At 36.6% G+C, this 15,010-nt stretch overlaps 1 protein-coding gene across 3 annotated transcripts in view; it reads right to left on the bottom strand.

The window, feature by feature from the left end:
* DGKB (diacylglycerol kinase beta) overlaps nucleotides 1-15,010 on the bottom strand; it is a 684,789-nt gene that overhangs the window by 30,491 nt on the left and 639,288 nt on the right. For all 3 annotated transcript variants that reach the window (XM_046021573.1, XM_046021575.1, XM_046021574.1), the window contains 2 exons: nucleotides 5,979-6,099; nucleotides 4,669-4,729 (listed from right to left, as the gene is read on the bottom strand). In XM_046021573.1, coding sequence (XP_045877529.1) covers nucleotides 4,669-4,729; nucleotides 5,979-6,099 — 182 coding nt within the window. The remainder of the gene's footprint in view (nucleotides 1-4,668; nucleotides 4,730-5,978; nucleotides 6,100-15,010) is intronic.

The following is a 15,010-nucleotide window of genomic DNA, read 5'->3' as shown; positions in this document are numbered from 1 at the left end:
AAATTTGATGATGCAGAGAGAAGTGGCCCAAAGAAATGTAACTCTACCATACCAAGAAACAGGAAGATTAAAGTTTCGAAGGTTAAGAATGTATTCCTTCTTTGATACATTAAAATTCTTTGCTTTGAGAACGAAATGAATAAAGATAACTCAAAATAACTTTTACATGTATTTATATATGGAAAATATGTGAATGAATTGCTAGCCAACCTACATTATGTTCAGTGAAAGAAGGTTTAGTAGAAAGCATTTTTTAAAATTGTTATACTACCTCGAGAAGTATTTAAGAAATTCAAAAACTCAAAATGCATTTGGCATTGGCAGTGTAATTATGTGTAAGGCACCGTGCTATGCTCCAGGGACAGAAAGATGATCAAAATCATGGTGCATGACCCCAATAAGCTTGTATCTATCAAGAAGCTAGGAGATACGTTGATAATTTCAATGTAATATCATCAGTGCTTGCATAAGGCTATGATGCACTAAGGCTGGGCTTTCAGACTAGCTGGGGTCAGGGATGGGGTGGAGGAAGTGGCAATGTTCTTGAAGAGCTTTATAGAGGAGGGGCAACATGAAACAATTCTCAAGCTAAGTTGTATAAATCAACTAAAGAAGAAGAAAAGCTTATTTGGACATAAGGGAAGTGTGTGAGGAGAGTAAAAGGAAGTAGGGGATGCTATTGGTGAAATAGGAAGCTTGATTCAAATTATATCTTGTCAGAAAGAAATTAAGCTATTTTAAGTAGAACAGTATCATAGTGAGCTTATTATTTCATCATGATCATTCTGGTAGAAAGGTAAAGAAAGGATTTAAATGGGAAAAAAAAATGGAGATGGAGAAATATTGATGTGATTATTGCCAGGAGTGTGAGAGAGAAATGAAACAGGCCAAATAGAGGACAGAGGTCATGGGGATTGAAGAAAGGAAAAGATTCCAGAAAAATGTCGTATTGGTAGGTGGACACAGTATTTGAGTTGGAGGGTATGGAGAGAATTTTAGAATGGCTCTCAGATTCCTAGCTTAGGAAACACTGGGTCCATAACCGCTTCACTAACTCAGGATGGTAAAGGAAGGAGCAAGTATTTTGGAATATAAGAAGTCAGCATATGTTTGGGGGGAGGAGGGTGTGAGGCAGGTGATGAGTCCATTTTAGGTATATAGGTGGCTTAGTAAGGCATCTCCTAACTTCACAGAACTTTACTGGCACCCATCACTTGTAATGAATGGATACAAAATGAAATCCGACCTAGTTTATGACTTCCCATATCTCTTCTCTCCTCCCCAAGCTGCTTTTGTTTTTTTTCCTTCCCCATGATAGAGACATATTGATAAAAGAATCAGTATGTTTGACATGCTTAGGAAGAAGCACTGTGGAGCAAGAAGACAAAAGGGGACAGTAATTAGGCTCTGGAGTCCAGCCTGAAGAATGTGTCTTCAACTATTTTAATATGAAGTCTTCTGGAATTGTCTCTTTAGATTGATATGTTTGTTAACATGGCCAATAGTTATATGGCCAAAATCCATTCTCTGTTAATTCAATGGCGATTATGAAACTGTGAACACAGGAGTACGTGACATATTTCTATCCATTAAGTATATATTCAAAGTTTTAAGCTCTTGATATTTCAACTCTGGATTGCTGAAATTTCTAGGTAAATATTATCTTAGTTCTTTTTTTTAAATTTTCTTTTTATTGTGGTAAAATATACGTAACAGAAAATTTAACATTTTCACCATTCTTAAAGCATACAGCTTAATAGCATTAAGCACATTTACTTTGCTGTGCAACCATCACCACTACTGATCCCCAGAACTTATATTACTTTGATATTTAAAAAAATACATTTGATACAAGAATCAAGGCCATTTATCATTTGCCTTTCAATTTCATATATTCTACTTAAAGAAAAACAGAACTTCTGCTATGCTCTAACATATCTAAAGCAATTCCTTCATAAATTAGATATCAGCTAATGGATATTTAAATTCAGCTATAAATTCTGATATTCTATATGAAAAAACATCTTGTTAACTCATTTGAAACAAACATACTCTTTGGCTAAACCATTCCAATGTTATGAAGACTAAACGCTCTCTTCATTTAAAGTGAAATTTAAAGTTCAGAACTCCATGTGGTTCTAGGAAAAGTAGAGTATGCCAGAATGTGAAATGACAATAATGAGCCATAGTCTAGTACAGCTCTTGGCCCACCATAGACTGGAATAAATGTTTTAAAAGAATAAGAGAACTGAAGGAAAGAAAATTAAATATAAGTTACATATATTATTATTAAGTTAACAATTACACAGATCATGATAATTAACAGGCAAATTAAGTATCTTGCTACTAACTGAAAGATAAGTTAACAAAAGTATCTTTAGAAGTGCTTGTGTAAAATAAACTGAAAATTATTCTAAAACAGTAGATTTTCATAGACATAGACTTTTTAAAGCTGGAAAAGACAGTAAGTGATTTATCAGAAGTCACACTCCAGCAGAGGCCCCAGGCCTTCACAGGTTGAGATCCACGGTGGGGAGTAAGACTGTGGAGCCAGACTACTTGCATTTTAATTTCTACCCCACCACTTTTCATCTGTGTGGAATCAGGTAAACTATATGACCTTTGTCTGCTTCAGCTGCATTATCCATAAAGTGAAACTAATCATAGGGTTTTTGTGAAAACTAAATGTGTCAATACAGGTCAAGTGTCTCAAACTGTACATGGCACAAACTAAAAGCTTACTACACGTTAGATATTATTATTACCACTAAATTCTTCTGGATTTAAAACATGGACGAAGGAAGAAACTTCCTTTCGTCCTGAGAAGAACCCAAAAAATACAGAGTCCTTGTGGAAGGTGTTTTTTTTATTTTTTCTCTTGTGAACCAAGCTGATGAAAACTCACCTTTCATTAAAGACAATACTACCACTAGCCCCCACCATCATCCTGTGTCACAACCACCATTCACCACCACCACCACCAGCACCACCAGCACCACCACGACCATCGACAGCAACTCCACCAGTTCATCCCAACCACCAGCACCAGCACACATCACCAGTGCCTTAACACACCATCACCACCACCACCATCGCCGTCACCTCTTGTAGCAACAGTAACAACACTTTCAACGTCGGTGTGAGTACAAAAGTGAACTCAGAAGTGTCATTGGGAGCATGAAGAATAACAGACAAGGTGTGAGTATCTACACGCTGGAAAAGAGAGAACAGGAATCCGTTTAAAGCTATTTGGAACCAAGCACAGACAGCAGAAAGCACAGGAAGTAGGCAATCAACAGATCTTTAAAACAAGTCTCTTTTACATGATTATTAGAGAATTAACAGATTTGCAAACTTGGTGTTCAAAGAGCTAAAACAATATACTGGGAATGTACTAAAAAGAATATGCTAGGAATAAACAAAAGGTGGTATCTCTCTGCTGTACACAAAGAGGAAGCCAATAACTTTAGCATAAAACCACTGGAAAGGTAAAATTAAAAGTTCCCTTTTACATGCTACACTGCACTGGTTGGAATCTGGAGCTAAATCTGTTTAAATTAGTGGTCAAGAGAAGGGGCCTTAAAGAGTCCTGGGTTTGAGTTCCATTTCTGTTACATATCTGACCTTGAGTAAGTTATGGAACCTTCCAAAGCCACTGTTTTCTCCATCTGAAAAATGATGCGATCCATTATTTAATGTATATGTGACTATTTAATACACCAATACAATCTTGTATGTCAACTTTATCTCAACTTAAAACAAAAGAAAACAAAACAAACTTACGTATAACACCAGCACTTAGCACAATGCTCATACCAGTCTAAGATTAAGACCCCCTGTTCACTCCCTAACTGGTTGCCCTCCCGATCTTAACTACGCAGTAAATGCATCATCATTCACATGTAAGAGCTAACCTGGATTCATCTCTATCTCTCAGCCCCGAGGGAACTCAATAGCAAATTCTTCTTGTCCCATTCCAGAAAGTAGCTCAAATTTATCCTTTTCTCTGTCACTATCTGTGCTCAAGCCCAGACTACTCTGTTAGACTCTGTCCCAGGGGCTACTCAGTATAATCCATTCTCTACAAAGCAGCCAAGGTGAACTTTTAACATGTAAATCAAATGATTCACTCTACAAATGGAAATTGGAATTTTGTGGGGGGCGTCTAAATGTCTGACTTAAATCATATCTTATTCTGGAGAAAACAATGATGGGCGAGTTTTCTACAAAGAGGGATGCCCTCAAATCCCCAAATGGAGGTAAAAGAACAGATGGATAATGATTCAGGGAGACTCATGTCTGAAGGTGCATAAAAATTTTCTCATAAGGAGATAGATCTGAAACAAGTACAAGAAAGATTTAAACCATTTTTAAAATTTTGATTAGTTCCAGAGTTTATAATTGATCTATGATATCTAAAAGCTGCACTTAGACTAACACAAACATTCAAAGGTTAAATCATTGCCAAGGGCATATAATGCCCCAAACCTGAAAACAGTAGCTCTGTCACATCAGTAATAAAAAGGAAAAGGTACTCGGTGATAGATCAAAAGCTTAGGTATTGTGGTTATTTAATTATAGGAGTATGTGATTAGTTAGCTATAGATGTACAGGATATTTGGAAAGCAAAAATGAAGTGACATAGCCTTTCAACTGCTCTGTACTCACTGTGCACGGGGTCTGCATCCACGGTTCCCCATCGATCTGCATTGGCAGAGACTTGCTAGTCCTGCGGGAAAATATTTCATTTTAAGTATAACACTGAAATACTTTACACAACAGACTATATGTAAGATATAAGATGATGAGACCAGGGAATGCAAATATGGTAAAAGCTGGCTCTGAATTGATCTCTTCTGAAAGGGACTTCAGTTCTTGACTATGAATGAGTACCCTGAAGGGTACCTTCCTCACAGAAATATTAAGAGCTTCCTGGTAAATGTGATGATTAAAAAAACATTATGGATGCCAAAAGAAAAATACAGGGTTTATGGTTTTAAAATTATTTAATTATTTTTATTTATTTTGGGGCTCTTATGTTTAGTGATATAATTGGAATTGCTATAGCCAAAAGAGCCTCCTTGTTTTCATGAAAACCTACATTGCAAACCTGATGGAAAGGTGTTTGATGTCTCAGATTGCCCAATATCAACATTTTCACACAAGTAACACCAACTATATCTGTGCTATAAACCCAATGGTTTTACTGTTGGGTCAAAGTAGACTTTTTTTCCCTAAAGGTAAAATTCTGGAAATGTGTTTTTTTTAATATAATTTTTAAATTTTTTTTATAAACATATAATGTATTATTAGTCCCAGGGGTACAGGTGTGTGAATCGCCAGGTTTATACACTTCACAATACTCACCATAGAGCATACCCTCCGCCAATGTCTATAACCCCACCACCCTCTCTCTACCCTCCTCCCCGCAACCCTCAGTTTGTTTTGTGAGATTAAGAGTCTCTTATGGTTTGTCTCCCTCCCGATTCCATCTTATTTCATTTATTCTTGGAAAAAGGTTTCTTAAAAAGGTTTAAATTGAATACACATATAAAATCTTACTTCACAATAAATGGATTATTTAATTTTATAAAAACAATGGTGCACTTTAGTCTATGAAAGAATTTAAGTTAATGGTGCCTCAACAGTGTTTCCATTGGGCAATGTACCCAGTAGATCCTTCTATGCTTCAGCAAACTGAACTGTGTGGGAACCATTTACAGGGGCTGAAGTTTATATGTTAGATTTGTATTCACGGTCTGACTACGAGAACATCAAATTTCAAACCTGATAAGTAATAGCCAACCAAAACTTTGTAATATCTGCCAATTCCCATTATGTGGAAATATATCAGTATTAATTACTGGTAATTTGAAACACAAATAAGACAGATGTTATTACCAGAGTCTTGGATACTTTTCATTTGGTTGCACTTATACCATGTCAACCCCCTTTCTCAATTATAGAGAAAAAACTACCTGATGACCACAGAGGAGCACTGTGCCAGCCGCCGCCCAGCACTCTTCAGTCCAGTGTAGATTTGTCCCATCTCCATGGCTCCTTCTAAGCCAACCACCTCCAGCAGCTGATCACTCAGATCTGAAAGAAAGCAGAAGCCTTGTAAGTTACAGTAGAGATCCATATGTGCACAATTTAATGCCATTATATATTACAAAGATGAAAAATGAAAGCTACTTGACAAAGAAAGCTTGCCTTGGATTCTGAAAGTAATGAAAAAGATGGCCTACATCTAAAGCTCTCAGTTTAACTAAACCTCGAGGTGCTGTGGGAAAAGATCGGCTGTCAGCTTGATCTAAAACAAAATGGGAAGAATGAATTCAGAGCCAAATAATGCCAAAAAATATACCAGTAGTTTTTAACATCAACAAACTTAATGTTATTCCACATGTATATATGGAACGTTTATACATTTGGCAGCAAATACACATTTCAACGCTATAAATAAAGTATGAGGATATGCTGTCAAACATGATTTTGTTAAATTACTCGAACAAAAGACCCTAGAGCTCATGGCATTAAAGTTTCTCATTTTAGAGATAAGAACATTGAGTGTCTAAATCATCAAGTGACTTGTCCATAGTCATAGGTAACTTTGTGCAGAAGTTCAAGAAACAGTATTAGTTTCATGAGATGTTTTTCTGATGATAAGAAATATACTGCTAAAATACTATTTGGAAGCCACCTAGAAAATTAGCCCAGTACAATTATTTTTTCTAACAGAGGACAGAAGAAAGACACTAATAGTAATAGCTTTTGCTTGATGAATGTTTACTAAGTAGTTCCTGTCACTGGACTAATCACTTTATCATCTCATTTGCTTCCCTTTAAAACCAACTGAAGGTAAATATGATTATTCTCTTCTACAGACAGAAAAATTGAACGCTGGAGAAGCTAACTAATTTATTCATATTAACATACCTAGGAAGTCCCAGAGCCAAAATTTGAACCCAACAACTTTGACACATAATCACTATGTTATATTTGATAAATCAACCATATAAGAAAAAGAGATTTCAAAATTATATAAATGCTTCTTATATAGGGAGAGAGGCTGGATTGTGTGAGCTTCAAGGTCCCTTCCCAACCTGAAGACTTTTGCTCAGCGAAAAGGAGAGGTTGCCCTCAAATCAGAGGAATCCCACAGAGCCCAGCTCTGACACACAGCATTGACACAGCTTACCTATTTAGCTCAGATAGGACCTGGACCCTGGACCCTTGAGAGGGAGGCAAAATTCCAGATGCACACATATGGCCTTATTATATTTTAGTATTCTCATGTATTCCCATGTATTTTCAAATGCAAATAAACAGCTTAATATTATTTTAGTAGCAGAAAAAGGGAAATTTGAGCCCAGAGTGGGTGATACACGATGATTTTACAAGATATTAATATAATAGCTGGTCATAGCTGAAGCCGGACTTGCAGAAAAATAAGCATGTGTGTGTTTTATGGACTCCATTTGGAAAACCCTCATTCCCCACTAAAATCCATTTTAGCATGGAGCTCACAAACATAGATGATGCATTTTTAGTGTAGTTCAAGTGTATAGCAAATAAGCACTCTGAAATCTCAAAGTTCGTTGGGCTCATGACCATTGGCGAATATAAGCCCTTAAAACAGAAAGTGTGACCAAGCCACAGTATTTTTTTTTAATGAACTGATAAACAAATGAACAAACAAAAACAACACACAACTATTATTTTTTTTTAAACTTGAAGCTATAGCTGCAGGGTGAGATTTCTCCAACTCAACACAACATTCTAGCTACAAAATCAAATATTAACAAGTCATAATAACTTAGAGCATTCACCTTGCTCTTCTAAACCCTATTTAGACTTATTTCTCATGAAACTTATTCTGTGTTTCTAGTTTAAATTTATGTTGCCAAGAACAGATGGACAAGGAATGGAAACATATTCTTTCAGCTGTAGCCCACACTAAAATGTACTTGGCTCTATAGCCTGGGTGTTAATATACGCATTTCTTAGATATATGTCAACCAGAAAACTACACTGTGGCAAGCACTAAAACCCCAGATGTGTGTCTGGTGATATTTATAAAACAACAACAACAACAACATTGAAGTTCATATGAAGTATTACATATTTTGCAACTGCTGGATTCCTAACTAGGGGAAATTTTGTGCTAATCTTGTAATGATCTGGTTGATGGGAACAATTCTACAAGAAATAAAACACTTTCTCACGACAGTTAATCTGTGAGCCCTAACTTTTCCATGAATCACAGGGATTGTCTATACCCACACCATATTGCTGCTGTCTACCACCCTCCTTCTGATTTTTTTCTTTCTTTTAATTTGTCTTTGTTTTTCTCCCTGCAAAAAAATGCCCTGAAAATCAATCTCTACCATTAATAATCAGTAATGAAGATATTTCTTATAGATTTAGAAGACAGACTTTCAAATTTTCATGTTCTTAATACAAAGAACTTCACAGAAAGAGTGGAATATTTGCTAACTGCAATTAAGATAAATTAATACCATTTACTTAAATTAGGTGTTCAGAAAAAAAAAGAGAAAGAAAAAAAATCCCTAAATTTGTGCTGTACAGATTTGCTTCCATAACACTTCCACATTTTTAATATAATAGTCTGCACTGTCTGTGTAAAACTGATGCTTTTTTCTTACTGCCTTTGAGAGCTGGATCTTGATTGATTTCAGACAAAGGTAGTTTCCATCTATATAATTTCACATTTTGTTTCTCTATGTAGCATCATCTAAAAACATCAAAGACTTCCTCATTTCATATTCTAGCTAAAATTATTGCACATGCAGGTCCCATTGGGATGTCATAACCAATCTGATGAACCTGCTTAATTGGTTTGCTACCTGGCTACAGATTTCATACATAAGAATTGAAGTAGCAAACTATAGCCCATGGACCAAGTCTGGCCAGCTGCTTTGTTTTTGTATGGGTTGCTGGTTAAGAATGGTTTTTACACACTTACAAAATGGAAATAATTTTAAAAGAATTATAGACTGTGCATCTGAAGAATATATGAAATTTAAATTTTAGTATTCATAATTTAGTTTTGATGGGAGCACAGCCACACTCTTCCATTTGGATTTTGTCTAAATGTTGTCTGTTGTTGTTTATTTGGGGGTTTTTTTGGGGGGGGGGGTTCTGCCAGACTATTTTTGTCTGGCAGACTATATTATTTTGTCTATGTCTATTTTCATAGCACAGTGGTGGAGTGGATGCAACGAAGACCATATAGCCCACAGAGCCCAAGATAAACACTATCTGGACCTTTAGAGAATAGTGCCAACATCTGCTTAAGAGAAGCAATTAATTAGACCATTGAAATTTTCACGTTAGTAGTGTCAAGATAAAGGTGAAATGGTGTCACAGTGACCTGAATGGCATAATGTCCTTCCAGGAATGCATCCCTGAGTAAAACAGTTGTTCCCAACCATAGGATCTTACCACCCTTGTGTACTGTGAGGTTCCTCATCAACAATTTGTTGTTAATCACGAAGTACTGAAGTCTCCAACTACTTTATTATAAAAGAAATGAGCACCTTAATGTTCAACACTATGTGCAGTCATTATATCCAGTTTGGACTTTTTGAATGTCTGTTGGGGTGGGGGGAGGAGTACTATACAGGAATGCACAAATTAGGACGAGACACAGAGATCCAGGTGAGAATTAGCTCCACCTGTGAGAGTCATCCACTGAGTTTTGAGACCCCCCTGACATCCTGGTAATCCGAAGGGTATATCTATCCTGAGGAAGAGATTGCTTTTGTTCAGGGGAAGAAGAGTACATATTTGAAAGAGTTAACATGTCTTTCTAAATGGCTCTATGGGGGTAATAGAGGCAAGAGAATCTGCCAAATTTGATATTTTCGTATTTAAAATAGAAAGTCCAGAAGAGGTCCTTCAGAGGGAAGAAACTTAATAAAATAATCAGAAATGGAATCATATTAGGGCAACATTCTTCACACAGGGCCAGTGACTTTTTTTTTTTTTTTTAAAGAGGCTCCTAGGGCCCTGTTAATGAGATTCTTTTTTTTTTTTTAATGTTTTATTTATTTGACAGAGAGAAATCACAACTAGACAGAGAGGCAGGCAGAGAAGGAGGAAGAAGCAGGCTCCATGCGGAGCAGAGAGCCCGATGTGGGACTCGATCCCAGGACCCTGGGATTATGACCTGAGCTGAAGGCAGAGGCTTTAACCCACTGAGCCACCCAGGTGCCCGCCCCCCTCGCCAGGGCCAGTGACTCTTTAACAGTATTTCAATATAATTGGTGTCCTTCGTTATCCTATACATTTTATTTTTATGAATTTTGAAAACATGCTCTGAACAGAGTCAGTAGATTTCACCAGACTACATCACAAATAGGATAAGAAACACTACTTTAAAGTTTAATTTGCCTTTGACTTTATAAATTGTTTTCTGAACACTGTTAGTGATGCATCACTTTGTTATGCAGGCAATCGGGGGTATGAATATAAAATCTAAAACCCAGGGTTAAGGTTTAGATTGGAGAACACAGGAGCATCACAGCTAATAAGTGGGTAATATTTATTCACAGCTCAGGCTCTTCATTTTTGACAGTTATGCCCTGATAATATGTCTCATTATGTAATTGTTTCAGACTGCCATATGTGAGGGAACAGAAGAGGAGGCCTTACAAACACAGACTTAATGTGGGTTGTAGCATTTCAGCATTTCGTAGAATATAATGTGTACTGAAGGGAAGGGAAGGAGGGGCAGGGCAGGGCATACTCCCTTGTGCATGGTGTCCAGCCACATGCTATAACATGGTTGGAGGCCAGGTCCTGGGGTACCCTCATCAACTCAGCATGGACGTTCTGTAGTCACCATAAACTGCTAATTATATCAGCATCAATTAAGTCCTTATTTGGCCAGGGCGAGCTCAAAATATCTATGGAGTTGCACCTTCTGAGTGTGGGTAGTTTTATGCCTTCTAGTGATGCTTCCTTTAGCTAGCATCTATATGAGACATGCCTGAAGATTCCAGAATACATTTTTAAGAAACCGAGATATATATGAAATTCATCCACCTAAGTGAACACTTCGAGGATTTTTCCTCAACATGTCCATCTATCGTCCCACTGATTATTCAGATGGTTCCTCAAACGCATAACTGGCTGTTTTCCCTGACCACCATAAATTAGAAAATGCAAATAAGAAAATGGGGTGATTGAAGAGAACTAAAGCAACAGTTTATTAATAAGGACTTTGTTTCACAGCACAAGTATGTAAGCATTCAAGAAGACTTTCAGCACCTAAAGTTTGTTTTTTTTTAATTTTTTAAAAATTTATTTAACACTGAGAGATAAATCACAAGTAGGCAGAGAGGCAGGAAGGGAAAGAGGGGGAAACAGGCTCCCTGCTGAGTAGAGAGCCCGATGCGGGGCTCAATCCCAGGACCCTGAGATCAAGACCTGAGCTGAAGGCAGAGGCTTAACCCACTGAGCCACCCAGGTGCCCCAGCACCTAAGGTTATATACCATGCAATTATAGGTCTATCAGGGTAAGGGGGAGAGTTAATGCATACACCCTATACCTACTATGGGCAGGCTCTCTGCTCAGGAATGTACAGGCATTTTTTTCATTTAAGACTCCCAATAATCCTTAGAAGCTGATATTATTCTCTTCATTTTATTGATGAGAAAACTATGTTGCTTGCCCAAGCCTTCACAAATCTGGTTTTTAACCTAGGTATACTTGACTCCAAATTCCATGTTGACAGTAAGGACCATTAAATGTTATCAGAGATGGAAGAGAAAAACAACAACAACATGAATAGTATCATCAATAATCCTTCCAGTAAATCATTTCAGATGTTTTCACTGAATTAAAATACAGTACAAAAAACTCTCATTCACAATGACTATTCCAGGTCATGTGTGAATTATACTCTGAAGAATCTTGTAAGAAGTCTATAAAATGCAAAATGCGTTTTGGAATAATTTCCATCCAAATTGGTTAAAATGAAAAAAAAACTTAGAAAATTACAGTCTGGTACATAAATGGATTAACTAGAGTTTTTGGAAAATCTAGCAGTATGAAATACCCCATTCCCTTTAAAAACTCTGAAAAATAAGGGGTTAAGGTACACATACAGAAATATATATATATATGTATATACATATATATATATACATATATATATGTATATATATATATACATATATATATATGTATATATATATATAGTAGAATCACATGCCTGCTTTTAAAAATGATTTTTAAAGAATGGATTTGATCATCTCTTTTAAAGCCATCTGGTTTTTGAAAACAACCAGCCAGAGCTGACTATAACTTTATGTATTTTCATTCTAAAATTCTGAACTTCCCTAAATGGATCCAAAAAAAGTAAAGAACAGAAATCACAGTGTGGCATATTGTCAACAAACTCCCTTATTGGGACCAAAGTGATTCAGGGAGGGCAAATCGCTTTGTTACATGGCATACTTGAAAAGAGATCTTGACCCCGGGGGGCACACAACCCAAGAAATTGTAAGCATTTCATTCACAAGGCCCAGAGAGAATCAGCTTAAAGACTTCCCATAGCAATGTACTGCTGCCTGACAATGTATATTATGAGTAAATGTAAGCAGAGAGGTTGGGAGCACAGGCTAGCAGTGATTCTGAACACTGCTGCTGCTTCTGAGTTCTTGAGTCAGTTTGTTCTTGTGAAGCTTTGTGGAGGGACTGAAGGCTGTGGCTTGTTTTCTGTGTGAATGGGCCATTAGTGTGTGGGGGAATGTTTTCACAGCACCATGCCTCCTCTGCCCTCTTCCATAAACCGAGCTACTTCACGTTTCTCCTCATATCAGCACCATCACTAAACAAAGCAAGTGCTCGTGAATGATGGCCGATGTCAGCAAATTCTGAATAGCTTCTGGAGGGGCGTCCTGTGCCCCAACACTGATGCGTGCTAAAAGGGTGAAGTCACCAGGGAGATGACCAACTGCCGTTCTTCCAAGAATTAAACAGCGGCAACGATTAAAAAGAAACCACCCCCCCCCAAAAAAAGAAACCACCCCAATTCAAACTCAACTTATTAGAAGGCAGTGCCAATATGATTTTACATATGACTATGTAGTCTTCACATTCAGTTTCCAGAAGCACTATGAAAATGTTATTTTCTTGACATATATTATAAAATCTAATGGCATGTTTTTCTGTCCTTTATTTTAGTTTCAACGAAGTATGAGAAACACTTGTGAAAAACAATAAAATTTTAAGAATGTGGTAATGCATTTGCCCTCAGTTAAAACCTAAGTGAAAATTAAAATAAGGACAAAATACAGTAATGAAGCACAGTTATTTACCATATAACAGAGCTGGTTTTTACATCTAGCTCATCCCAGTTACATATAAATATCGTACTGTTAACAAGTGATTGAAAGATTCCAGTATACTGGGGTTACTGTGCTTTTCCCAATCATTTGCATAAAGCCCTACTGCTCAGAAAGACATCTTAGTCTCCAGTCTTCAGTCTTCAGAAAAGAGGTTACACATGACTAAATAAAATTAAATCCCAGTAACCTTCATTTGGAACTTTTTGGTATTGGTAAAATATAGGATTATCTCCTTCAATCTGGTATGCTGCCAGAGAATCCTTGAAAACCTTCTGGCTTCAGGGCTTTGCACAACAGGAATGCCACAGGCACTGTTTAGAACAGTATGTGTGTTCAAGGAGTTTTGCTGTTATGCAGGACTGAGGACCCCCTCTCAGCTGAGAACAGGACATGAGAGCAGAACTGGGAGGGGAACTCTCATGGTATCAAGTTTTAACAACACACTTAATAGGATCATTGCTTCACCATTTAAAGAAGAGCCACTCATGACTCATCAGGGCCTCTAGTAAAGAATGATTCAAGTCACAGAAGATTCTGCTTAATTTGTTCTTTCTTTTTTTCAAGCTTATAATAGACTATAGACAGATGGACCATCATATCTAAGAGGCTACCTGTTGACAAGTTAGTATGGCTTAGTGTATACCTAGATTTTTCTATTTTTATTTTCTTCTGCCTTATAAGATCATCTCTTTTTTCTTTCTTCTGCCTTATAAGATAATCTTATTTTATAACTTTATGGCTACAGGAAAAGAATGATATTATGTCTTGGATTACTAAATTGAATTAACCCTGACCTAAGTAGTTTTATTTGGATGGGACTTTAAAATGAATCTCATTTGTAAATACTTGTAAGAAATGCAATATCCTTTGTCATGTCAATTACAAAGTTAGCAAAGAAATCCTTTCAACACATGGAATCACTTAGAAGAGAGAATTTGCAATCAACTACTGTATAGGAGATTTTCAGTATCTATTCACCTCATGATGCTTATTAATCAAGTACTGACGAGTTTCCAAAGAGCTTGAATTTAAAAAAAAATAAAGAATAAGCCCTTGTATATGGACACGTTGAGGGATTCAGATAAGTACAAAAGGTCTCTGTGAGAAAGTTTTCCTTTACATTTTAAGAAGCATGTCATTTTATCTTTGTAAAGAACTGCACTGATATTAATCCAACTTTTAGAAAATACAGCAACATTCATGACTAAAAGTTACGTGAAAAGCAGAAATGGAACATTCAGGGTACCTTTGTCCCTAACAACACTTGAGTACATAGGAAAAGTTCAAATGCAAACTTGCAGATTTTCAACATTGGAAAACTAAGGACTGTATCTCGCCTTTCAAGGAGTTGCTTTATGGGTAGGGAAAGCCAAAACCTCTTTTACAGTCCAAACTTTGTTAATATAATTCATTCTTTTCCTACCTCTTCTTATAAGAGATATATTCTTTTTAAAATAGTTTAAAACACTTTTGCATTGATACTCTTGGTACAAAGAAAAATTATTCTATTTAGTTATATTCTTTTAAAAGTTATTTGTTTAAAAGGGCTTCACTGTATTGGTCTTGTAGCCCTTCATACAGCAGAACAAAAGCAGTTCTATGAAAGAAGTCTAAACTTGGACAAACC

This window comes from Meles meles, chromosome 10 (assembly GCF_922984935.1).
Source record: "Meles meles chromosome 10, mMelMel3.1 paternal haplotype, whole genome shotgun sequence".
NCBI classification, from domain to species: domain Eukaryota; kingdom Metazoa; phylum Chordata; class Mammalia; order Carnivora; family Mustelidae; genus Meles; species Meles meles.
This window is presented reverse-complemented; position numbering and strand designations above follow the sequence as displayed.